The 26312-nt window shown below is 51.0% G+C and overlaps 6 protein-coding genes across 6 annotated transcripts; 2 read left to right on the top strand and 4 right to left on the bottom strand.

Moving 5' to 3' along the window:
• Nucleotides 1–1757: 1757 nt before the first annotated feature.
• On the top strand, nucleotides 1758–3293 carry IAQ61_002831 (uncharacterized protein; the record flags this gene model as incomplete). Its single annotated transcript, XM_003843380.2, has 1 exon — nucleotides 1758–3293. One exon carries the CDS (start codon nucleotides 1758–1760, stop codon nucleotides 3291–3293), a length of 1536 nt encoding a protein of 511 aa, XP_003843428.2.
• A 6963-nt stretch (nucleotides 3294–10256) lies between these two features.
• Nucleotides 10257–10743, bottom strand: IAQ61_002830 (uncharacterized protein; the record flags this gene model as incomplete). Its single annotated transcript, XM_003843384.1, has 3 exons — nucleotides 10257–10342; nucleotides 10442–10502; nucleotides 10666–10743. 3 exons carry the CDS (start codon nucleotides 10741–10743, stop codon nucleotides 10257–10259), a joined length of 225 nt encoding a protein of 74 aa, XP_003843432.1.
• Nucleotides 10744–11552: 809 nt separating this feature from the next.
• IAQ61_002829 (uncharacterized protein) lies at nucleotides 11553–13702 on the bottom strand (the record flags this gene model as incomplete). The annotated part of the gene is made up of 5 exons (XM_003843385.2): nucleotides 13287–13702; nucleotides 12953–13220; nucleotides 12290–12751; nucleotides 11839–12230; nucleotides 11553–11777 (listed from the first exon to the last, which is right to left on the bottom strand). Exons 2-5 carry the CDS (start codon nucleotides 13179–13181, stop codon nucleotides 11553–11555), a joined length of 1308 nt encoding a protein of 435 aa, XP_003843433.1. The 5' UTR covers nucleotides 13182–13220; nucleotides 13287–13702.
• An 897-nt stretch (nucleotides 13703–14599) lies between these two features.
• On the bottom strand, nucleotides 14600–16340 carry IAQ61_002828 (uncharacterized protein; the record flags this gene model as incomplete). Its single annotated transcript, XM_066095710.1, has 4 exons — nucleotides 14600–15022; nucleotides 15075–15896; nucleotides 15951–16200; nucleotides 16252–16340. 4 exons carry the CDS (start codon nucleotides 16338–16340, stop codon nucleotides 14600–14602), a joined length of 1584 nt encoding a protein of 527 aa, XP_065954546.1.
• A 535-nt stretch (nucleotides 16341–16875) lies between these two features.
• Nucleotides 16876–22305, bottom strand: IAQ61_002827 (uncharacterized protein). The gene is made up of 4 exons (XM_003843388.2): nucleotides 21386–22305; nucleotides 17525–21245; nucleotides 17367–17471; nucleotides 16876–17314 (listed from the first exon to the last, which is right to left on the bottom strand). The coding sequence occupies exons 1-4, from the start codon at nucleotides 21888–21890 to the stop codon at nucleotides 17074–17076; spliced, it is 4572 nt and encodes a 1523-aa protein (XP_003843436.1). The 5' UTR covers nucleotides 21891–22305; the 3' UTR covers nucleotides 16876–17073.
• Nucleotides 22306–22783: 478 nt separating this feature from the next.
• IAQ61_002826 (uncharacterized protein) lies at nucleotides 22784–26159 on the top strand (the record flags this gene model as incomplete). Its single annotated transcript, XM_003843389.2, has 3 exons — nucleotides 22784–22996; nucleotides 23071–24891; nucleotides 24942–26159. The coding sequence occupies exons 1-3, from the start codon at nucleotides 22862–22864 to the stop codon at nucleotides 26157–26159; spliced, it is 3174 nt and encodes a 1057-aa protein (XP_003843437.1). The 5' UTR covers nucleotides 22784–22861.
• Nucleotides 26160–26312: the final 153 nt, after the last annotated feature.

The following is a 26312-nucleotide window of genomic DNA, read 5'->3' as shown; positions in this document are numbered from 1 at the left end:
AGATGCAGCAATCGTTGATGAGTGGTACCGGTAGACGCTGGTGTGCTATTTGGAAAGTTTTGGGAAAGACCGAAGTCGGCAAAGTTGCGCAGTCGATCTTCATTATGTGAGACGATAAGAGCCTGTTGAGAACCGTTGGTGCTGACGGTCAAACTTTGGCGATTGCTGCGATCGATTCCCCTAGCTTTGGTATGTACCGTATTCGATTAGGCTGAGATGGTAAATTTGTGTGAATCTTCAGTGGGGTCGCAGCAGCGCCAGCGTCACGAGCAAACCTCTGCTCTCCCCGACAGCGAAACTGATCAGGCCGCAGTGATTAGAGCGCAAGACATGCATACTTGACTTTTGACAACGGAGTCGATACTCCCATGATGCACCTGTTTACAGGCCGAAAGTGAAAGCAAAACGTTATGCAGTGGTTGGCACCTCCAATCGTTGCGGCTCAGTTGGTCCGAATTATGCAGCCGAAAGCATTGGCAAACGTTATTCGAGGCAAGGAGCGAAAAAGGTACCGGTGCTGTACCTAGAGCCAAGAAAGCAGCACATGAGAGAATGACGCCGATTACATAGGCAGTATCTTTGCCCAATGGTTCGATCATGCATTCAGAAACAGGATTGTCAGAGTGTCGGTGCAGTCGAGTGCATGTGGAATAATAGCGAGACAGCAGCAATTTCGAAAGAGTACAACGGCGAATTAGGGTGTCGACCTTGGCGGTGAAATGCATCACCGGCGGGCTATTTTCCCGTGGCCGAGAATTGTCGTACAGTCTAGAGACAAGATTTCAGCATTGGCACCGACGGGACTACTATATGCTTCAAATGATTGAGGTTGCATGTGACGACACAGTTTTGGAGTAGATTGGCAAAGGTTGAAGAAAGCTGCAGGAGTCTCTCTTGCTGCGCTGCCGATGCTTTACCCCAGGTTGAATCGTTCTACGGTAGTGGGTGGAATAGGGTACCCCCAGATAGATTGCACGACCTGCACGAGCATGTGGGGGGATATGAAGTTGGGTGGTCAGGGTCGTTAGCGATCCGGCAGAATAGATTAGCACTACGGGCTGCAGATGCTTCCAGAAGGGATGAGCGCTTGTCCTTCATCTAGACGGCCAGAATACTGTATAGGGAGGATCAATTGCATATTGAGAGCAATCATAGCCGACGGAACATGGCTGCATGATGTAGCTCGAAGGAGTAGGGTGCACTACACACTATAGTGAGTACTCTAGTCCAGTCGCCATACAGTAGATCGATGGTGCATCTTCGTCCGAGGCGAATCAGGAATTGCTGACGGAGAACCAAGCGGTACAATGTGCACTTGTTTCGTGTCGCCACCGAGGTTGACCCTGGGTGAGGTTTAGATCGAGCTCGAGCTGCTACTAGAGTATTAAAGTACTTGTGAGAGGGTAAAGAGCCTTGGCCGTGAAAGTTTATGGATGTGGACGGCTGGCTGTGGCTCGCGCCAGTTCAGCCAGGCCATGGATGGTGAGAGAGTGTTAGTGTGTAGGTGTAGGTACTCCTAGAGTGTGTGTGAATGCATCTACACGCGTCGAACAGCGATGCGACTGGCTGAGCCAAAGATAGAGAGGGATCCCCCCCCCCCAAAGTGAGCCCTCCCGAGTTCCAAGGGCGGAATGCGAATCAGGATGCGAGGCACGCCGTTGCAGATGAGCAGCTCTCTCCCCTGACTTGGATAGTGAAACGATGGGCGGGCCGCGACTGAGAGCACTTGAGGGAGGCTAGCGGTGGTACCTCGTAAGATGGGTAAGATGGGAAGTAGGGGTGCGTCGGACTTGCTTATTTTAGCGCAGGGTATGGAGGCAAGTGCGACCACCGCCGACCAGGGGGGGAGCGCCTTCCCTTTGGGTGGGCCTTGGCGGCAGCCTACATATAAGGGTCCGAACATGCCACTCTGGCCTCTTTCTCAGCACAGCCCGGCCCATAGTGATAACCACCCGCTATGCCCGCTACCACTCACTATTACTCCCACTACCACCACCACTCCACCCCTCCCACATCTCCACGCCATGACTGAGCAGAACTTCGACACCTTCTTCTCGCAGACCATCAATACCAGCACCATGACTGCCACCCCGCTCACTCCCCCACGCACGGACTCTGTGCCTGCCACTATAAAGATGGAGCAGCTCGAGGTCTTCGATGCATCCTCTCCCCATGAGTCCATGATGTCCACCACCTCAGAGCCCTCATCCACACCGGCCCCCTCTTGTGCCTCAGAATCCAAGACCGTCAAGAAGCGCAAGTCGTGGGGCCAGGTCCTGCCTGAGCCCAAGACCAGCCTGCCCCCACGCAAGCGAGCCAAGACAGACGACGAGAAGGAGCAGCGTCGTATTGAGCGCGTCAAGCGCAACCGTCTCGCCGCCCACAACTCTCGGGAACGCAAGCGACAAGAATACGAGCTTCTCGAGAAGGAGAAGCAACGCATGGAAGCCGACCTCCATCGCTACCAAGAACAAATGGCCCAGATGAAAGCTGAGCTCGAGTTCTATCGCGCAAAGTACCCTGGCCAGGCACCCACACCGGTCTTCGACCTCTCGACAGCCACCACCAAAGACGCACCGGCGACCATCTGCCCCTCGCAGACGTCGACGCATCTCACAAGCCCAATGTCAATGTCCCACGACTCGTTTGACTCTCCCCGAGAGTCGTCCTACCAACCTGAGACGCCCCCTTCAACCTTCGAGGCCACACCCGATTTCGACTCGACACAATACTCTGCCGCGGTATTGTGCGACCTGCAGTGTCAGTCGACTTCGGCCACGGCCTCGCCCTCCCTGGCGGCGATATGGGCCTATCTTACACTCTTCCACCTCACGCTCCAGTCGATGAAAAACCTGTTGTCCTCGACGACCTTTTCCAGTTCGACCAGTTCCCAGAAGGCAGCCCGACAGCTGGCTCTATGGAACCCACTCATGGCCTGGCTGACCCTTCAGGCGACTTCTTCGGTTCATCCCTCTTCAGCCATGACTCCATCTCAAACCCTTATGGATTTGCTGATGGCTTTGATGCAAAGTTCTCTGATTTGCAGAGTGCCCAGTGCGCGACTTATGTCAGCGACGGGGTTCTCGCAGCGGAAACTTAGCATTCAAGACATCGTAGCAGAGTCCAATGAGGGTGTGAATGAAGCTGGGTCTGTTGATGGTGACCGTAGATCACGACTGGTGGGATCGGGCGGGCTTGGGCAATTTGAACGGCGCAAAAAGATAGGATCATTCGGACATGGGAGGCTGGGATGGGATCATTCGGCGTTGCAAGGGACTACAAGTGTCTGTTGACACGGCTGTACCAACAACCTTCTTTCTCGAGTCCAGAGTTGGTTTTGCATTTCAGGATATCGCTTCTTGAAGGCTTTTTAGATCGGCGGATAAGATAGTAACCAAGGGCTGGTGCCTTTGAAGCCAATTCACCATCTCTCACTATACACTTTGATTTTGCCATGCATGGTGATACTTTGATACTTTGTTCTTTCTTTGTCGAGCTTCACTAACCTAGTCACAACCACATTCCACGCTCACCGTCTTTCCTGTCCCCCATCCCTGACGATCCTCACCGCATCATCACCCATCGCGGCATCGGAGACAGGCCCGCGCCTCAACAAAGTCCAAGATTCTGGATGCTTCTGCCTTTTTCCCCACAATTTCACCTAGCTCCACACACATCATTCAGATCCACATCCGCCGCTGACGGCACACTTGCTCCACCTAGTACACTGCGCATACCGTACCGCTGTATCATCCAGTCCTACCTTGCAAAACTCGAAACCCAAAAACTGTGACCCAGACAACGATCAAACTCGAGAGTTGTAAGCTGCGCTCTCTATGCTGTGGTGCCATGGCTTCGTGTAGTTTTGGTATGCATGCGCTAGTCATGCAATGCATCACATCGTAGCATCGTTGGTATCGCAAATTGTTCGCCCAGATTATAGGATGGTATGTTGGGAGATGAGGACGCCTACCTTTGCATGTGCGCGTGAAAAATTGTACAAGTTGCCTGTATACCATCCTTTGGTGTAGAATTTTCATGATACAGACATGAGATGCAAGGAAAAAAACAAAGCTGTATTAGTCGATTAGTGTTTCCATGATTTAGCTCCTCATCGGACGATAAACTGTTCAATCGATGAAATCAGTCACAGGTGACGAGTCCTTGCACACACAGAAACAGGTATAAACCATGGATATTTGCGATTTAACAGTCCTTGCAACTATGTTTTTGGTTTGCTCCTTTAGGCTTCCGCTATACCTACTTGCACCTGCCCGCTGCAATACGAAACAACTCCGAACCTGAAAATAGAGGTTTCCATGTTTCAGCTACTCCATCCACAGTCTCTAAAACTTGTAACTCCTATAGTACTTTCTTGGAGAAATCAACAAGTTACAAAGATAAACGAGGATGTGGAGGCCCGATTCCTTTGTATGCCTGTTACTATATTCAACGATTCCTTTCCTCGCGTGCCCCAACGAGGCAACTAAGTCGAGCGAGTGAGCGGAATTTCATGTACAGGCTGTCGGAAGTACCGGTACGGTACTTGTCTTGCATCTGCTTGGTTAGCGTTGCTTACTGCGCTAGATAGACTACCTACTGCCATGTGTACAGTAGTAATACCTTTTCGACTACGCTCACCGACGCTCTTCCACACCGCTACACAATCTAACTACTATTGTTAGCGCAGATGCAGCCTAGGATCAGACTACTAGGGTATAGATTGAAGGTACTGCATATCAACGCCGTGAATGGAGCAGCTGCGCATGGTGAAGTGAGGCCATATCCATATCTCCAGCCTTCAATTTCGCATAGCTCAAGGCAGTGACAATCGATGGGGCAATTTCAATATAGACTTCTCGTCCTTTTCTGTGGCTATCAATCTATGTGAACATGTACTTGTTCTGGCATTGTTGGGCAGATACTGCACTATTGTAAAGGTCAAGCAATAAGTGACGGGAATGGGGGATAGTATAGACGACGCTTGTAATTCTCTAGGTAAAGTATTCGTAATTTACTGGCGATAAATATATCGAACCATAGGTTTCTATCCAGTATTTCTTGTATCTCAGTAGAACGAGCTACGGGGATTTTTGTTCCGTCCATTAAAAGGATCTGAGACAGCCGAAGCACTCGTACCGCAGTATGGGAGTAAGAATTGGTCCAAGACCAATCGACCCTTCAGCCCAGCTTGTCTAGGTACATATGCTCCTCAATTTCTATGGTGAGCAAGTTGTGCAGTATCCGACGGGATGAGGGGTCCAAAAGTAGAGTGTAACGTGATCGTATTGTCCTAGTCTAGGAGGATAGGAGCTATCTGTAGGCAAGTACCGCCAAGAGACTAAGCCCATTCAAGAGTCACACGTGACCGAGGCATTCATGATACAGCAAGTTGAACAAGCGAGCGAACGAGAATACGTGTATGCATGCAGAGGGCTACCAAAACTTTTGATAAAGGTCTTGTTTCGGCTTGATTCGCGTCCGCTGCTGTTTACTGTCGGGATATAGAGTTTGCTTAGGGAAGTAAGTACGGTACACTGGGAGGAAAATCGCCGTAGTTCCAGTGCCTGCGGTACGGTCCGACTAATCACTCCCAGTTTCATGCCAAGGAGCTTGTCTTCTTGGTTACTTTAGAGCAGCTTGGCTACCCTTCGGTCCACTACCTGCCGCAATACGGGACTTGTGGTCACGTTTATGGGGCTCTTAATTGCGAGATTAACATACCGCGTGGTGATGTCTCATCCAGTACACTCTCCCGTAGCCTCCCCGATGCTATCCCAATCGCATGGTATGGTGAGTGTAAACGTAGAATTTTTCTCCAATAAACTATTATGTGGTATGAAAGATAGCAAAAGGTCACTTTTTATCTTATGAAAAAGGCCATCTACAGCTCATTGTTGAAACATCCATATGCTGTACCAGCACTTCTCGAGTACGAGCCCTCGCAGGAATATCAAATGCTACGACTCTCGGCACATATTTCTTTGCCGGTACTGAACATGTAGCAAAGCAAGATGTGACAGTTACCAGTTGTCACTTTGCCAATCTCAGGGTGTGGCGAGGCACAGATCAAGTATACATGTACTGTTAACCGATGCTCAGAGCGTCGGGCATTTTTGAACATACCCTCACTGCGGCAGAATACTGGAAGGGCCAGGGCAGTGGTAACCTTCATGATAGTAATAGCAAATAGCAAAGACTAGTCAACGTTTGATTAAGTGTCTTCCTAATTAAAACAAAATCCATTTACTTGGCAACTTATAGCAAGCTTCACCTCAATGTCCAGCATACGTAGAGTTTTTCTTTTCACCAGAATAGGTTTGTTAGAATGTGACGTATAACGAGGCGAGGTTAGCATTGTAGGTATCTCTGCTGACCTTCAGACTACAGATGACCCATTGGTGTTCTGAGAAACAAATGGGTGGTTATAAGTTACAGCTTTAGTCTGATGAGATTTAGTGAAATACACCAACTAGCAGAGATGCAACCCGTTCTACGCTCTACGCAACCATTTTTTCGGAACTGTCAGTGCAATCCGTACAGATCAAGAGACACTGAAGCTGTTCCTACCTGTTCACGTGAAAAGATAGAACGAGGTTAAAGCGTTGGCATATTCTGCTATGATCGCGGAGTGGCACTAGACAGTCAGTAGAGTTTCTCACTACGGTACAAAACTGGTTTACTATAGCTATATTTATCTAAAGTAGACTGTAACGACGCAGGTAAGTAGGAACATCTAATAGGGGTCCAATACGACTCAAAGGCATATGGGAGTGCGCGTCTATATAGAGATAGAACGATTGTTTCCTACACCTATAGGTCTTGTATAAAAGGACAAGAGAAACATGTCCATCTATCTATAGGCGAGATACTGCCTATATACCTAGGGGATTTGGGCTAAGGGTAGATTTAAGTCAGGGTGCTAGCCCTAGGAACTGACTCAGGTAGTTAGTCGTGGTAACTATAAGTAGTAGAGTTGTTACATAGACTAAGAAGTAGTTTAAATAGAAGAAGTAAACCTAAATAGGGTTAATAGTACTAGGTAGTCTATAAAAGTAAACAAATTTTTAGTGTATATGATATTAGTATTAAATATGATATATTATAGAACGGAGAACACAAGCTTAATCTCTATCTTCTTCTACTTACTCAATCTATATTACGATCTATAGTCTCCCCTGCTTATTAAGCTAGCTAAAGGTAGATCTTAATACTAAATTACCTCTTAATAGTGCACCATCAGGGAGAGCAACCCACTCAAACAAGGGAAAGAGGGAGGGAAGAAAGATAACAGTAGACTTATTAAGTAGAGCAAGAAGATTCAAGCATAGATAGAAGAAGACTGAGGAATTTCATATGATTTCGAATACTGAGGAGTTCATGTCCACCATAACTCAGGTCCCCTTCTTATCTATATACCCATCCTTCCCTGCCTATCCTCTCCTTGATTAGCCTCAATTTTTGGCATGCCCACCGTGCCACGGCACAATAGGAGCTTAGGTTAATATTAAGTATAGATAAATTTATCAAGACTAAGTAGAGTACTAAGGTTAAGATCTATATATTTAAGCTCTATCTTGATAGTTACAATCTAACGATCCATCTCCCATTTCATTGCTAAGCTCGTGATCACCCAATTTCAACAGATAGTGCTACGCAGCCCCTCTTCGGTGACTGTTTACGAACCTGTAGGAATGTCATAAATGTCAAAATTAGTGCAAACGCAGTTTACTCCATGTTCACTGTAGTATGTTAGACTTAATGTACTGTCGTATGCTATAAAATACTTTGCTTACACCTTGACGGGGCAATATCCATATGCCCATTTCGTTCCTTTCAGGCATGTGCCTTGGCATGGAGAGCCCACGGGGCAAGTTTGAACACAGTATTCTGCCTTCTTCGTCCTGTGCAAGGCTGATTAGCACTCATAATTTTTCTAGCTCTCTAGATAAACTTACAGCGACGAGACGCATTTACTTGATCCGCGACATGTTCTTTTACATTCAGGAGCAATGTTTGTGCCGACATCAGTTTCTTGGGCATACACTGCGCTGCTGCAAACTGCCAGGAAGGCGAGGGCGGTTGTGGCCTTCATAAGGAAGATGGCAATAGTGGTGGTATATTAAACAAGGGAGTTGAGCCTGAAGTAAGTGTCTTGTTGGAAACCTGTTAGGCAGGAGCAGTCAACAAATCCTCTCTTCATATACAGCATGTTCGACAGCCTAGCAGAACCTATTTAGCGTCTTGGTTCGGGTTTCCCGGATTGTAATTCTGTCGCCATACTTCCGAGAATAGCTGGGGCCCTTGTATATCGTGGCGTACTACTGCATACATAGTATATAGTTTGAGGGTACGGTAAGTGCTAATTGCTGACCACTACACGGTAGACAAAGTGCCCCACTACTGTTAAATTAGGCAATTAAGGCGATAAAAGCTGGCATTCCCCTTAGTCTTGAGACTAGTATCGGACCTTTGTTGAAGTACCCACTGTCTGTTCTCTCCCCACCCGTTTCCCAATGCAGACGGTATATATTGTATGAATTGAAAATTCGCTCAAACGTGTGATGCAAGTGTACTAAGTAACTGAGTGAACGGAAGGAAGACAAGAGAAAAAAGCCTCGAGGTTCACCTGTGTAAGTATCAATAATTAAACCAAGCCCAGTCGGGATGTACATAGTATCCTAATCAACCACCTGCAACCGCCATCTTAGTGGGTAGAATTTCACCACTGACAGTCAGAGTCAGGTACCAAGGATGAATCGCAGAACATCAAGGGCTTAGAATCTGCGCGCTTGGCGGCTAGGGTGTCTATTTAAAGAGTACAGTATCTTTAAAACTAGCTACGTAACAGGTAAGCAGGGTCACGAGCCAATTCCCATTCCTCTCTATAAACCATTCACCATGTCAGATTAATTACAAAAGACTGCCATGTAGCTCCAGGTATCCATAGATGAAACTATACAAGTACCGGTAGATCTGAAGTTGGCTATGATTCAGGTGCCATCAGATCAGGACAAAATAGCATCCATAAATACAGATTGTGAGGCCAAAAACTTCGTTTCTGGGCATCATTCCTGCTTTCTCCGCATGCTCTATACCCACAGACCATATAACAGTATCTGTCTATATTGCTTAACATTCTGCACAACCCTCCTTGCATTACTTGCAATCACACTACCTAAAACTTCAAACACACTTTCGCAAGCTCACTCACAAGCCTCAGTGACGGCTTGCAAAATGCCGTATTTCTTTGTATTATACTGATAGAGGGTACAAAAAAGAATCTAGCTACCAAATCACAAGCAAACACCCCCTACCCCGACGCAGTATAAATCTACCCCCCTTGGCAACGCCTATCAAGAATAACTACACCGCAACATACGGTCCATGCCAAAACCCCTCTACACCACCATGACCAATTTCCTACTAAACAAACCCCTTTAAAACCATCCAGGACGTATCAAACACAACTTGCCCATGTACGCATTGTTCCAAGTAGTAAGACTAAGTCGAGATATTCAGATACGTATCTAATCTCCATAGCAATAAGTAGTATTGGAGTATATCCACGTATACCCACGCACATTCGCAATCACGCCTAGGGTTTTTCGGCTACGGTGTAGTAGCACGTGAAGATGCAGGTAGACATATCAAATCTACTATACACCAAGATGTAGCCCAAGTCCTAATTTACATCCTCCTTAGAGCTTAGAGCTGCAAGCGCTATAATGTAGACATGTTTTACACTAATCAATTCCACACAGTTGTGTAAAGCGATGGTAATGCTCAGACTAAGCCAGGCTGAATAATCGCTGGACTAGACTGAGCTTGAGTTGGACGACTGTGGAGTACCTGTGCATATATAATGTGTTGCTAAAGTGGCTATTTTGCTCTGCCAGAAGGGGGGATATTTGTGCAAATGTGAACGAATTGCAATTTGTGCGTAGCTTGACTTCCATGCTGTGGGATAGCGAGGAGCTTGGTTACCAGGCGAGAGTGCGTGGAAATATTATCCGGTATTAAATACTTGGTTGTGGGGGAGGACATGTTGGCACAGGACGGCGAATGAGATATTTGCATTAAACGTGATTGGTGTTGAAATAGACGAAACCTTGGGAGGAGAGTGAATTGTACAGATATGGTAGCTCATGAGGATGAATTTCCCAGATGGAAAATAAAGGTATGAAAGTGTGTTTGATTCGTATAGCTTCTAGACAGGGTGAGGTGGGTACAGAGAAAGAGAGAGCGGGAGAGATTTATTTCGCCCCACCCGCAATCCTCCCCGTCTCCTCTGTATTCTTGGGCAAAGAACCACCACCAGATGCATTGTGTCCTTCCAGCGCTGTCGTTTCCGGTTAGCAAGCGGTATAAAGGCACACCAGCCCCCTTTCGGACTATAAAAAAAATAGGGGGAGGATGGAATCAAAAGGGAACCCCATACCTTCACCCTTCTCAACCTCCGGCATAGGCGCAACATTGTTCTTCGTATGCTGTAGTGTTGCCTTATAGACATGGGTGTTAGCAATGTGTTTCTCTAAATGGAAGAAGCGCGTTTCGTTTAGCAAGGTGATAAAGATGCTGTGTTGTTTATAACGATACTGCATCGCATAGCGGTACTAGACAGACCGAGGAGAAGTCAAAAAGGGCAAAGCAGAGGATACTCACATCCCCCTCGTTCCCATGAATCACGTTGCCAGCCTCAAGGGGCCCATTGTCTGATGATCCGTCTCCGTTGCGCGGCATGTTATCTTCTTAGTTCTTCTTTATTTCGTTGGCGGTTGTGCTAAATCTCGTTGCTGGTCTCGAGGTTTGTGCTTGCGTGTCTTGTTTGTCCTTTTCTTGCTCTTTCGCTGTGTGCCGTGTTTGTAAAAGGCAATCTATATATACCCAATGTAATTCATGGTGAAAACTTACCTCATCATGATGATGCCAGTCGTTTGAAATTTCCTGGTCTGCGGTTGGGGCAAAGAGCGGGGGATGATGTCATGGGTGGAGTGTGTGCCCCTCTCCTCCCCCAAGGGCCCCGCCGTAAACTGGATGGTTGGATAGTGAATATTGGATGCTGGATGCTGGATTTTGAATGCTCGATGCTCGATGCGCGGCGTGTATGAGTCAACGGGGCCCAGTGGATGTGGTTTGAGGAGAGTTACTGGTACACGGGACGGGATAGGGTGAGTATACATGCCTCTAGCAAGTAGTGTGAATGCGCATGCGTGTACTAGTTATCTCGGCTAGTTTGAGGATCACGTTACTTGTCTTGTGCTATGAAAATAGCCAGGATGTAGCAGTGGCAAATCACATGATACTCAAACTACCCGAGCGCATGAGTATCAGATTGCTTGATCCCAGTTCCAATCAATTGATTATAACTACCACCATAACCACGGAACCATGAACCGTGTCCGTTAACCTAGGCTGCATGCGCAAAACCCCTGGCATTGCCATCAATGAAGCCATCTGAAGACGCCTTGCCAATGCTACCTATTCCGTAAAACGCCGATTGGGGCAGTATGAATCTCGTGTCATCGTAAGCGGGGCCCGTGGGCGTGTATTCAAAGGAGCTGCAAAGCATCCACCTTTGCGCTCGTCCGTCGGTCTTCTATCAGCTCTGCCATGACGAGGCCCGTACCGGGCGCATGCGATATTCCCCAAGCACCATGGCCGGCGGCGATGAAGATGCCGCCTCGTGCGCCGCCTTTGGTCTTGACGCCTCCGAGCCTGTCTTCCGGTATTCGCGAAACTAGCGGTCGGCCGCTCGAAGTCACTGCGCGGAAACACTTTTGGTGACTGATATTAGCATTGGCCCTCCTCCCTGTCCCAGAATTGGGCTCGACTTACAAGACCTTCGCGCAGCACTTCGAATGGCTTGCCAGGGACATTCAGCATCATGGCTTTTGCGCATTCCTTGAGCTGCGAAATCGCCTTTTCGCTCGGCTTGACGTCGGTAGCCACTTCGGGCAGCGGGATGTTGGTCGCATTCAGACCAGCCAGGTAGAGCTCTCCGCCCGTTCGCGCAAACCACTCTGGCGAGAAGCCCAATGTATCCGTGGCAAAGACTGCATGGCACACCTCCTTGTCTGGTTCGGCGGCGTTGAAGTGCGGGTTGCGAACGAGCAGCGAGTGGCCTCCCAACGAGGAGATGGGTATCCGAGACTCGGAAGCAGGGAAGAGTGTTGAGAAGACGCGTGGGGACCAGGCACCGGAGGCGATGACGATGCGCGAACACGGTACTGTCCCGTCTATTAGCAAGCCATTTCCTCCTCGCCCATGACAGACTTGGCCCACTCACAATCCCTCTCCTCGTCATCCTGTCCCATCTTCACTCCCCTAAGCACGCCGTTCTCATCCAGCACCACGCCCAACGCCTTTGCAGGTTGATGCACCCTCACACCCCTCTCCCTGCACCTCTCCAACAGCCACCTGCAAAACCGCAAGGGGTCCATCTGCGCCGTTGTTCCTTCGCGACTGATCACCTCCATGACCCCGTCTTGCGTGCGCCTCAACCACTCGGGCCCGCCATTTTGCCCCTCCCGTGATCGATTGTGATTCACAAGCTCTGCGCGACTGCTTCCGCTTTCCAGCCAGTCTTCGCCACTACCACTAACAGCAGATTCCGATTCGCTGTCCTGCGTAAGCGAGATGCCTGTGGAGGGCGCGTAACCCCATGTGGAGCGGCCGGCGTGGGTAGATGCGAGCTCAGCGTGGAGTTTGAAGGAGAGGGCACCGAGAGAGCGGACCGAGGGCGCAAACCCTACCACTTGATCAGTACCATTGTTTGTATAACGAGCTTGCCGTGTGCGCCGTGTGATTGTGGCTATGAAAAGTGACCGTGGTTGTGATTATGGAATGTAGCCGCGGTACAAAGTCTTGTAGGCAGACCATTCCAAGCGGTATACAAAGTAGTGATGACGATTGGCTGGGATACTGGGATTCACAACAACAAAAAACTCACAATCAGCAGCCAAATAGCCGCCCGCAAACCCAGAAGCACAATGAAACAATTCGGGACTCGAATCAATCATGTGAATGCTGGTGGGCTCAGTATTGCCAGTCTCAGTCAGGAAATAGGCTGTGCATAGGCCGATGATTCCACAGCCTAGAATGACGGTCGCGTTGCTGTCGCCCTTGGTCTCAGCGGCGCCGCCATCATGGCTCGATTCGTCCACATGCTCACCACCCATGATGGGATTGAGGTCGAGTTTGATTGTTTTCGTTCCGGGCTGATGGGCGAAAAGGTGCGTGAGTAGCCTTTTTATTTTTCTTTCTTTTTCTCTTTGCTTGCTTACCCCCTTGTTTGCCTGCCGACTCGACGTTTGCTCCTGTGAGGCGGGGGCTGTGAGCAAGTCACTTTTTTTTTCTTTGGCTCTGTATCGAAGGGAGAGTACCAGTGGCACTTTGCTGAGGTTGCCCTCAACCAGGTCAACAAGAAAAGTGGAAGAAGAATCCAGGCAGAGTCAATACCACATTCACCCTCTTTTAACACAAAGGAACCACCTCGTTCCTTCCTCGCCTTTTTCCTTCCATGCTTTCCTTCGACACATGATCCGTGTCAAGACGGCCAACTCGTACGATAATCATTCCCTCTCCCAACCGACCATCAACCCACACCCACACCCACACCCTCTCCTCTCCCCAACTCCCCAGCCAAACACCAGCCCCTCACTTGCCGGTCCATAGCAAAGCACGCCCCAGCTGATTGGCCGGACGTGGTTGCGAGCGGCGGACCTTGGATTCCGACTGGATCGGGACAACAAGGGCGGGGGTTGTGAGTGTGCGGCTAAGAATGGGGACTCGGACTGTGGTATGATGTCGACAACAGCCCATGTCATTCGACTTGTGCATCTGCATGCATCGTCCATGGCCACAGAGACACCAGACACAGGCACCCTATACTCTACACGCTCTCGCTCCCGCTCTCGCTCTCGTCTTTCGTCTCTTCTTCTTCTTCTTCTTCTTCTTCTTCTTCGCCTGGTGTGGCGCATTCCCTACCTACAGTGCCTCTGATGGATCAGGCCATGTGTGACCTGCAACTCTGTTTGCCGGTACCTTTATTTCCATCCGTGCCCAAGTATACATAGCCTACTCCTCTACAGCTACAGCCTGTTTATGAATTGCCGTACCACCCATGTACCTCTACCCCGCCATCCATGTGACGATCGCGCCGTCACGAGAGGGGAAGGCGTCCATGGAAGATGTGACATGGTTTCGTCGGTGCGACCGGTACCGGTACCGGTAGGTAAATCGGCGCATCCGTCCAAACCGCCATGTCCCGACTACCTACACGACCCAGAAATGGGAAAAGAGTCATCATGTCATCGACCCGGTGCAGATGTGCAAGCCCATGCAGGACAAATGCTCTCGCCCATCATTCATGATTCATGATTCATCATGCATGATGCATGTGCTGATACTGTTGCTACCCCAATCCATCCTTTGTCTTGCCTTCCGGCTCGGCTGTCTAGCTGACTAGGTAGGTAGCAATGCTTCTCGTCCTTTTCCTGTCTGGCCTCCGTCTCTGTCACACCTCAACAAAACTCCTTCCGCTACGAGCCCACAAACTTTCGTCCTCGACCTGCCACACTCGACTCCATCCACCTCCTTAGCCGCCAATCTTGTTCGCCAGTTCCAGATCCTCTGCAATATCCCACTCGGATCCATTCGTCTCTTCCTCCTCCTTCTCATACACTGCATACGCACGAATCACTTCCTCCAATGTCTCATCATCGCTCGACCCATGTGGAGGCACAGTATTGTCCTTCTGGACGCCAGCAAACATGAGGCCGTCTTTGCCTTTTGCATCGGCCATCAAAGCAGTGCCTTCAGATGTCGGGACCGTCTCCAACGTCTCTCGGGTGCACGTGGACGGGTGCGAGATGGTCGACTCGGTCTCTCCGCCATACCCAGAGCCATCGTAGAGACCGGCATGAGTGCGCCAGGCTTGCAGACGGTCCTCCGACTCGGTAGAGTCATCTTCGGTTGAACGGCCCGTGGCTATCTCGTCGGCACGGAGGGCATAGCTCGTCTGCTGCACGTCAGTCCTTCTCATGTACACGTCGAGATCAACGCATCCTTACCTCTGGAGAGGCTGGCATAGTCACATTCTTCTTCTCCTTCTCCCACACAATGTGCTCAATACCCTCCAAGTGTACGTCCTCGGTAGGCCCATCATCTGCACTACCCAAAACACATGGCTCCAGTCCTATGCGATCAGCGCTTTGGCGATTGAATGTCTGCTTCTTGCGTAGCGTGCGACACTTCTCAGCGCTCGGGGCCTCACTTGTCACAGGCTCTAGGTCATGCATAACCTCTTCCAGCGCCTGGGCCTCGCTTTTGGTAGGCTCTAGGTCGTAGATGAGATCCTTCAGCGCCTCTGCACTTGCTTGGCGAGCAGCCTCGCAGTCGTATTGACTTTGGTCAAAGTCTATGAGTTTCTCATCATTGTCAGGTACCGGTACAGCAAAATAACTGGAAGGCTCATCGGAAAGCATCGGAGAAGAAGGGCCTTGCACTCCTTCTGGACAGACATCCTCAAGAGTAAGATTTGTGCCAGGCATAGGTGTTGGAAGAGGGGGCGAAATGCCACCCCATTCGAAAGTAGCACTTGACAGAGGCGACGGAATCTTGTTCGTTTCCTCTATTTCCAATGCCTTTTGAAAAGGACCGGGCGTAGTCGGTACTGTCCCAGCAGCCAAGGTAGCTGGACCGCCAGAGACACTGAATCGAGCTCCTTGTTTGGACAATGATGGAACAGTGATCGGTGAAGAATGGTGGACAAGCACACTTGAGGATATTGAGCGTCGAGGCTTAGATAGGTCAAACATGGGTTGATCGGGCGGTGACTCCTTGAAGTTGAGTGCCAGCGAGTTCCTCACATATCGTGTCGGTGTAAGAGGGCTCTGGGACAGAAGAGTCAGTAGCAAGCCTCCCTTTTAACTGGAGGCATTCACTACCTCATGTGGTGAAGGAGGCGAGTCGTCACGTTCATTGCTCCTGCCAGGAGACATGCGGATAGTGCGCCGAGATCCGATTCTTCGCAGCGAGCCCATGAGTCGCTGACGCCTCGATGAGAGGCTCTTGCATGGCGAAAGTGCCTTGAGGTTGGGGCAGGTAGATCCTCTCTGGCGTGGATACGAACCAAATTCTTCGAGGTCACCTGCGTCGTTCTCCTTGTCGCAGTGGGCGTGCTGAGGTGATTTGATCCTGAAATTGTCAGTATAAGCTGATAATTGGATACAACATCGGGACACTTACGATACATGTGTCGGCCCGTCAACTTCGCTGAACGAGAAGAGACCCGAGAGACTCTTCTTGGCCCGAAGGGTGAGTCCATTGAGACTCATTATGGATGAATGCACAGCTGTTGTACAGCAATGTAGATACAAGTATGCGCGCAGAGGTCAGCAGAGTGTTGAGCGTGACGAAGTAGGGCCCGAGCTATGGAAGTCATGTGCAATCTGCCATGGCGCGCTTGACGCTTGAGCCCACTTTTGTTAACAACCATATGAGCCTGCTCGATTGTTCAGAGGTCCGGGAAGCAAGTTCCCAGCATTGTGTGCATGAGGAGGTGACGGTCATAGTAGTTGGGCTAGGGACGAGAAGACAAGCGTTCAGGCGTGATGAAGAGTGATCAAAACACAGGCAGGTAAGATTGATTACTACGCCAGCCATACTAGCATCCAACGGGTCAAATGAGCAGGTATAGGTGGGAAAATTAGGAAAGAGCTGGTGAGATTGGATTATCATCGTGGCTCCTTCCTTCTCCATCGCAGGCAGGGAAAGCTAGGACTCGATGGCCGCACAAATGCGGACACCGACACGAAGAAAATACCTTCATCATTAGAATGGGATCACGGCGGGTTGAAAAATGGAAGCAATGGGATAATATTACGACTTGCCACAGGTCCATCTATCTATAATGAAGGCCGTCAACCCATCTACTATCTATTTTAAAGCGATGCAACAGGAGCAAATGCCAAAAAAAAATGCGCAGACAGCCACCCTGAATTACCCATCCATTTTATCCACAAACACACACACACACCACACACACAACGCCTAAAATCAGAACGTCGCCTAGGCGTCCAAAACGGGCGGCGGCAACTCGGTCGGCAGAATTTGCTTCAACGAAGTGGAATTCGGATCGACAACGTCGCTGTTAGATATAGCTTCCATTCTTTCCTCTGGTCTTCCTCTATCTTCTTCGTCAGGCTTCAGCTCTTTCGGCGGTTGAAAAATGGCACTGCTGGTTCGCTCAAACGCATCAGGCGCTTTCTCGCTGAGGTCTATGGCTACAAACGACTTGGGCAGTTTGACACTGCGCGAAGTCAGTACTGCGTGTAGTAGGCATGGAAGGGCGAGGGGCTTACGTATGAAACTTAGCACGGAGTGTCTCTAGCACCTCCTTCCAGTCTTGATGCAAAGTCAGACTGCGACGCGGTGAGAACCCAATCATGTGACGCGAGTCAAGCTGCCTATTGCGATATTAGAATCAAATCAGGAAACTATATTCTTCTTCGAAACTTACACATCCAGTGGGGAAAAGGCATGACAACCAGGCGACAACGTGATACGGATGCTGTAGTTGAAGGTATGCGGCTGATCATCGATACTAGCGTTCTCCGACTCGTACAGCTCAAAATTGATTTGCGACAAGTAGTCAAGCTCCGGAATGGCATTGCGTTCAATCTTCGTCTTGATACCGCCCTCCAAGATGCAGTTGAGCAGTGTGTATATGTGCGATTCCTTGGTGAAGTAGAAGAAGCTCTTGGGCATGTCGGACGCCTGAAGCTCCTCGAGGTCTCCGACGATTTCCTTGAGCAGCGGGAGCGAGGTAAGTAAGCCAATCTCGAGCTTCTCTTCACTCTCGATGCCATACTCTTGAGGGCCAATGTAGTCAAAAAGTACCTTACAGAGATGATACATCTCACGAAGCTTCACAAGTCTCGCGTCTGTCTGCGCCTTGGTAGTGGTGGTCCCGACCCCAGCATAGAGCTTGAAGTACGACTCGTGTGCATATGATGGTAATTTCATGGCGACTTCAGACTTGCGTCTGAAACCCATGCGGTGCGTAAGGCTTCCACGCTCTTGAGGCTTCTCTGCTGTCTGTTCTTTTCCCTCTGTTTTTACCTGACCATCCGATGTCGCACTCGCCGAATTGGACTTCACAGAATGATTGTCGGGCGTTGTCTGCTTTGGAGGGTCTACGATGCTCTCCTCATCGATGAAGGAAGCGTCCGGAGTGAACACCCACTCGAGAAATGCACGATTGTGAAGCGCGTCGAACTTCATCGTATCGTAGAGTTCGGATATCTTACTAGGGTCAACTTTATCAGCATCTGCAAACTCCTTGAAGAGCTTCTCCCATCGTTCCTTGAAGAGCTCTGGTCCTTCGTTACAGCACCAACGAGACTGGATATGGTTGACATTGGTGTGCTGAGGGGTCGACTGCCCAACGTTAGTGGCGCCAGTCGGCGGCGACGTCACAGATGACAACGAGCTCATAGCATTCGTCTCGATCTTCTTGAAGTTGTAATTCATGACGCGCTGGTGAAACTTCATAAGATCGACCACTTGCCGAACGACAATGTAGGGTTCTGGTACATCCTTTGGCCATGCAAACTGAGGTGGGGCTTTATCACCGGCACGCAAGAGTGTTTTGAGTTTTTTCTTCACCTTGTCCATGACGTCTTTTGCAGCATTCGAGTCATCTAGTAGATCCTTGCGTACATGGATATGCTCCGCAAGGTATTGATCTTTTTCAAGAAAGGATGCCCCAAAGATCTGCGCACTCGTAGTAACTCGTCTCTCTGAGCTACTGAAGATGTGAACGTCGTCAAGAACATCCCGATTCATCAGCAGAAGATCGTTTCGAAAGTTCGCACCCATATCTTGAGTCTGATGTCGGGCCGAGTGAGTGGGCTCGCCACCCCATTTGATGATGAGTTGTAGCTTGTCGAGGATCATGTTGTTGTCTTGCGCGGTTATGCGAGATAGTGTCACGCCTGACATGGAGTCGCTCCTGTTCTTAATAGGTTCAATCTCACTATCATCCGTAGAGGCTTTTTCTTCGGTTTCGGAAGCACTCAGGGGCTGTACCTGTTGCTCCGGTGATTCCTCTGGCAGGCTTTCTCCAGGCTGTAACTCCTCCTTCCTCCTTTTCCGGAACATAGGCTTGATTTGAACTTTCGTACCAGGCCAGGCTCCTTTCTTGTTCAAGTACAACTGAAGTTCGCGCAGTTTCTTGGGGTCTTCTTGACCCTCTGCCATGGCTTGTGTGACTGCATCGCTGACACTTTGCAAGGCGGCCTCGCCAATTAATAACACCTCGGCTTGATGTCCCTTGAGCAGGTCTACAAAAGGCTTAGTATGGAAGGTGTACTTGAACTTTTGTTTCGGTGTGCGATCCGCATGTCGTATGACAGATACAACGCCCTTTAGCTTCCATTGTGCTTTGGATGCCGGAGGAGGTACGTTCAAGTGTTCGTCTGAGAAAGAGCGGTCGGGATCAGTGTCGATATCTTCGTCCGAGATCAGAGGAGTAGGAGACAGGTCAGGCTCCGACTGTGCCCGGTCCGGGATAGTGGTTCCAGTCGCCGTAGGAGGGCTCATATTTACAAGAGGATTGCTCTTTTCCGTGCTAGGCGAGGCTGCAGTTGGGGTAGTACTTAGCGATGTATCTGGAGAAGAAGGCATAGTACTAGCCTGCCGCATGTGAGGCAAATGAGGGTGAACGTGTACTTGGTTGGCCATCTTTGACATACTGGGACTTTTGAACATCTTCCCCAAAGCTTTACGATGATGCGACGAACTCTTGTGCACAGTACTCGAACTTCTATCGAGACCCTCTTGCGAATCTGCAGTTGCATTTTGTGCTGCGTTGCGTTGCTTGCGTGCAATTTCCTTGTAAAACATTTCGCGGAGAATAGTAGCAGCCTTGTCGTAATAATCGCTGTTGTCCTTGACAAAGCTCCATCCATTGACATCAATGACATAGCTTCGATCTCCAGCTCGGAGAAGGTCGAAGCCGCAGACCCGTTGACCGAATCCTTCAGAGATCTTGGACGCAATGGCAGCTTCGGACTCGCTCAGCTTCGTCACGTAGCGTACCTCCTTGCCACTGGGATTACGCTTGACCAGGCCATCGACAACAGGCGACTTGCGCGTCTCAGCGTGACAAAAGTTTGGGCCCACTGTGTAGGCCTTGACATCCTCGGCATTCTCGACTTGTAAGAATTGTTCGTAGATGTAGCTGCTTTCAGGTTCGAGAATGGCCCTGGGCACATGGAGTGTGTCATCTCTTTCCGAGCTCTTGTTGTTGATCTTCCTGAAAAGGCGCCGACCGCCACCGCCGTCCTTTTTGTGAAAGTAAATATGTATGTTATGATCTTCACCGCTCACTGGCTTCTCAACAAATGGCTTGGTAAGAGTGACACCGTCCACGCGAATCGTGTTGCCGTCGTCGATCAGCTCGATCTTCTGCGGCGGCTTCAGCCCTCCCCCAGTGCCATCTTCGGGACCTTCGAGCTTCAATCCCGTGCGTTCGAACAAGTTCTTTGCAAATTCGGCGCTTGGTAGTTTCGGCCCGCCGTCACGGCTGACGTCGATGCGCTTGGGCGTGGGGACGTTGAGTTTGTCGAGGATGGCCAGACACAAGCGGCGGTCCCAGAGCACCTGTTGCATGGGCAGGTCGTTGACGCAAAAGGGCTTGCGCAGTTTGGTGTAAGCAATCGCTTTGTCCAAGGGGAAACCGTCTGAAAAGAATGAAATAAGGAAGTCGCACACGGGCCAATTCTCCACTGCTTCGTCGAGAATGATCTTATCGCCAAAGATCTTGACCTCGAACTCGTCGACGAGCTTGCCAAAGATGTTGCGTGCAGGTTTGCTGCGGGCCTTGGACTCGAGAGCGCAGACGCCAATGATGCCCTTGGTGGGCTTCTTTTCCCTCATATCACGGCTGGCCGGGCTGCTGCTGGTGGCGGTGCTTCCGCTGATACGTCGTTGAGCTGTACGACTACGAGAACGACGGGGAGGTGGCGGTAGAGGTTGTGGGCCTGGCTGGGGAGAGGCGGTGGGATGGTGGGCGGTGGTGGTAGGGCTGGCTGCGGCATTGCTTGCTGCTGGTTCCTGGGGGAAGAGCAGTTGGGTGGGCGAGACTTTGGGGCCGAGACTGCCATTCTGGCTCGAGGTGGTGACAGCCAGCGAGGAGGTTGCGTTGGTGCTGGGGCCATGGGGGCTCTCCATCTTGACTGTCCACGGTCAGGTCAGTGAAAGTGAACAGCAGCAGTAGCAGTAGTAGAAGCAGTAGCAATAGCGGTAGCGGTAGCGGTAGCAATAGCAACAACAGCACACGCAAACTTGGCAGCAACGTCTTCACCGCATGACGCACCTTCCGGCTCTGAGCCCACTAGCGAACTCCTTCCACTCCAGCTATAGCCCCGCGCGTTGACAATGGACGAGACGACCGAGGAAATGGACAGCCGCTTCGAATCTGCAGACTGGACAGGCTGAGCAGGCTCGACGTCAGTTCGCGGGAGTCGGAACGAGTCTGGCAGCAGCTGTGGGTTCACGGCGGCAGGCCCTGGTCGCGTACTTTCTAGCGTGGGCGTGAGGTCGTTCTCGTCCAGGATGGCCGACCCGTTCCTGGAGCTGCCAAAATACTCCAACAGGCTGCTGTCGGATGCCCGTGACTGTCTGCGTGAGGCGTGCTGGCGGATGGCCTTTGTAGCTGGTGTGGGCATGGAGACATTGGCACGCTCGACGTTTTCCCCGCCAGAATCAGACACGCTGGACCTTGCCTTTCGCGACGCTCCCGCAGCACCGCTTGCGGACGAGAGTTGCTGCCATGACTGAGCGGTCTCTGAGCTCACCGTGCGGGAGAGTGAGGGTTCCATGGCTCTACGCCGTCCACAGAGCTGTCGTTGCGATTATCTACAATAATTTGCTTTTGTGGCAAGCGAATGTGTTGGCACCCATGACGTAGGCAGCCAGGAGAAACCACGGTTGAAAAGGTGGTAGGCGCTCGGGGAGTTGTGGGGATGGGGATGAAAGCACTCGCAACCATGGATGGGCCTCTTGCTGTCCTGAACGACACCATCATGGGACATTGAGAGCAGAGTAGAGTGCGAGTCCGTCTCCCCCGAGTACGTCACTGTGCACGACTTGGCCGCATGGCTGAATCGAATGGCCCAGGCACGTCGAGTCCACTGCATGTGCTATCTAGGCCTGGAATGCGGCTGGCTGAAGCGAAAAGAAAAAAGGCGAGGCTTAACGCGTGTGTGTGCGCGTGTGTGTGCGCGTGTGTGTGTTTGGGCGACGTGTCAGGCTTACCAAAGGACTCTCTGACTGCGAGTGCATCGCTTGGAGCTGCACTCTTCCATGCAGGGGGACACGGGGTTTTTCTTTGCGTCTAGATGATGACGATTGAAGCGCTGGGGTTCTGTTGCTGCAGACGCGTAGAGCACCCGTAGAGCAGAGTACAGTGTAGATACAGACTGTTCAGGGGGCGCATCCAAATCCGTCATGGTACGTACATACTACTTGTACATCATCCATCTGTACCGCACCTACATAAGTATCTAGCAGCTACTCTACCTACCATCCATGGCAGTGGAGGAGCCCCCCGGCATCCAGTTGGATTCGAGAGAACCCGCTCCTTGCGGCGATCGCTTGGCGTGGGGAGGAGCTGTCCACGTGATCTCGGGACTGGCGGCGGGCGGGAAAGATCTAATCTTATCTTATCTCCTCTCCGCGCCCCCAACCCCTGCCTGCTTGCGGGCAAACTTTTTGTGAAGCCCAGCCAGTCTTCGCATTCGCGCACTTGGTGCAATTCCCGCCCAATAGGTACAACAACGGCAACAACGCCATGGCAGGACCCAAGGTGCACAATGGCACTTCCAGTGGCCCAGCAGTCAAGCGCCCAAGAATAGAGAGCGATACCCCCGCCAAAAGCTCTGCGCAATCTGTCGTCCGCCAGTCCAAAATCTTCGCGCCGTTCCGTGTATGTCTTCAAATACGACTTTCCAGGCAGATCCTCATCCCCCCGATATGGCAATGCTAACACGGCACATGTAGACTGTAGGTCTCGTTTCGCCTACCAGCGTCCCTTTCACCTCGCTCCCCCTCGGAAAGACGACGTTCCAATTCACAACCTCGGTCGGCCGCTCGCTGCAAACATACGACTTGAAGCGCGGACTGAATCTGGTCTTCATCACGCGCCCACAGACGCCAGAAGACATTACTGCGACGCTGGCATGGAAAAAGGTCGTCTTCGCAGCCTGGTCTGGCGACAGAAGCGGCAGTGTGTCTGGCGTTTGGGTCTTTCAGCGCGGCAAAAAGGTGGCGGAGCTCGAGGTGCCTCCTGGCGTCAACGAGAGAATTACACGCCTCCTCGTGCTAGGAGAATGGATAGTCGGATGTGGCGTAACCAAGCTCCAGGTATGGAGGACGGCCACGCTTGAACACTACACTACCCTTCAGGGCGCCTCTGCCTGCCCGCTGTCGGGATGCGTCTGCACGATGCCAACCTACCTGAACAAGATCTTGGTAGGCCGAAGAGATGGCTCGGTCGAGATCTGGAACATCAGCACCGGAAAGCTTCTCTACACGCTCCTTCCTCCCGCCGCAGACTTTGGTGCCGTGACTGCCCTGCAGCCAACGCCTGCCTTGTCTCTGCTTGCCATTGCATACGAATCGGGTCCAGTGACAATACACAACATACGCACAGACAAGGAAGTAATGCGCCTGAACACGGGTGGCTCGCAGAAGACTCCCATCACCTCAATCTCCTTCCGCACAGACGGACTCGGCGCGGGCGACGATGGCCGTGAGGACGGTGTCATGGCCACGGCGAGCAGAGAAAGTGGCGACATCACATTCTGGGATCTCAACAAGGGTGGTCGCAAGACGGGCACCTTGCGAGGCGCTCACAGCCCGCCTCCTTCTACCAGTGGCGGTGTGGGTGGTGGTATCAGCAAGGTCGAGTTTCTGGCTGGCCAAGCGGTCATTGTCTCGAGCGGCCTGGACAATGCTTTGAAAAGCTGGATCTTCGATGAAACTCCATTTTCTCCCGTGCCGCGCATCTTGCACTCACGTGGTGGCCATGCTGCACCTGTTTCGGCACTTCGCTTCCTTCCTTCCAACGCAGACGGCTCAGACGATACAGGCAAGTGGCTGTTGAGCGCGAGTAAAGATCGAAGTCTTTGGGGCTGGAGTTTGCGGCGTGATGGCCAGAGCACGGAGCTGAGCCAAGGTTCCATTCAGAAGAAAGCGAAGAAAATGGGGCTGCTCAATGGTAACGCCAACGTCTCCAAGCACCACGCAAGGCTGGAAGATCTCAAGGCTCCTGCCATCACTTGCATGGCCTGCTCTCTTAATCGCGACGGCGGCATGGGAGCTAACCCAGGTGTCGCTGGCATTTGGAACAATTCGTCAAAGGTCAAAGGGCAAGACAAAAAGGCAATCGAAGCCAACATGACTGGATGGGAGAGTATCGTCACAGGGCATGCTGGAGACAAGACGGCGCGAACGTGGTATTGGGGCCGTAAGCGGGCCGGCCGGTGGGCTTTTGAAACGGGCGACGGTACAGAAGTCAAGAGCGTCGCCATCTCAGCTTGTGGCACTTTTGCCTTGATTGGCTCAGCCGGTGGTTCCATCGACATGTACAACCTTCAGTCCGGACAGCTTCGACGACGATTCCCAGCTCGGTTGACACCTGCCGAAGCAAAGAAACATAAGCTGCTACAGCTCCAGGCACAGGATGAAGGCCATGCCGAAGAGAACGCTCCTCGAAGATTTGCAAAGGGTGAGGGCAGACACAAAGGTGCTGTCACAGGTCTTGCTGTCGATGGCTTGAACCGTACGCTCATCAGCTGCTCTGATGATGGCAAGATAAAGGTCAGTCGAGACGAATATCTGGTTCGCACTCACTAACACCCTAGGTCTAGTTCTGGGATTTTTTTACTGGTAATCTACTGCACCAGATCGACTGGTATCCTATGACCAAGGTTCTCGGTCTACGCTACCATCGTAACAGTGACTTGGTAGCTCTGTCCTGCGATGATGGCTCGATCAGAGTCCTGGACATTACAACGAGGAAGCTTGTGCGTGAGCTTTGGGCGTTGAAATCTCATGCAGGGCAGGAGACGCTGGATTACACTTTTTCAAACGACGGTCGTTGGATTATATCTGCCGCTTCCGACTCTGCAATCCGAGTATGGGATCTTCCCACGGGCCATCTCATTGATGCGATGAGGCTTCCCAAAAGGTGTAATACTGTGGCATTCTCTCCTTCTGGCGAGTTCCTTGCCACAGGTCTGGACGGTGAGGTGGGCGTCCACATATGGACCAATCGAACACTCTTCACGCACGTGCCCACGCGTCAAATATCCGAAGATGACATTGCTAGTGTCACTGCGCCTACAGCATCAGGTGAAGGAGGCATTGCCGTTATCGAAGCAGCCACCGAAGACCAGGCAGAGGCAGAAGAGCAGGATGAGACTACCGTTCCTATCATGGATCAACTTAGCGACAAGATCACTACTCTGAGTCTAGTACCGAAATCGCGCTGGCAAACGCTTCTTCACCTAGACGTCATCCGCGTACGCAACAAGCCCAAGGAAGCACCGAAAGTGCCAGAGAAGGCACCTTTCTTCCTACCTTCAGTGGGCCAGAACCAAGTCTCGGGAACGGATAGTACCGCACTCACGCCCGCACCACTTGAGAAAGATCCAGCATCTCGGATCTCAAGTTCTGCGCTTGCATCCCGTTCCAACACGGCGACTTCCGCGAGTGAATTCACTCGTCTTTTGTCTCAAGCAGCTCGTACCACTTCATACACTCCTCTCCTCACCTACCTCTCTTCCCTCCCACCATCTGCTGCCGATGTTGCCATTCGGACTCTGAACGCCGAGGAGCCATACACCGAGCTGCGTACATTTATAGAGGCGCTGTCAGCACGACTGAAGGAACGAAGGGACTACGAGCTTGTACAAGCGTGGATGAGTGTTTTCCTGCGACTTCATGGCGATACATTAGTCAAGGATCAGAGCTTGATAGATGAGTTAAGGAAATGGCAAGAGGAGGCAAATCGCGAAAGGGAGAGAATCGGTGGGCTGGTAGGGTATAGTGTCGGTGTGGTCGGATGGGTAAGGAGCGCGAGGTAAGGGGACAGTCGTGCTACCGAAGCAGAATCGAAAGACGCGATGTTACGCGGCTCTGTCGTCATTACAATCCGTCCCTCTATCTATCCCATATCATGACACATCTTGCATCACTCGTTCGAGATAAGCGTGTTGTCTAATGTACTGATTCGCCTT

This window comes from Plenodomus lingam, assembly GCF_022343315.1.
Source record: "Plenodomus lingam strain CAN1 chromosome Unknown contig_14, whole genome shotgun sequence".
Lineage (NCBI taxonomy): Eukaryota > Fungi > Ascomycota > Dothideomycetes > Pleosporales > Leptosphaeriaceae > Plenodomus > Plenodomus lingam.
The sequence above is the reverse complement of the archived record's forward strand: the minus strand, read 5'-3'. Positions and strand labels throughout refer to the sequence as shown.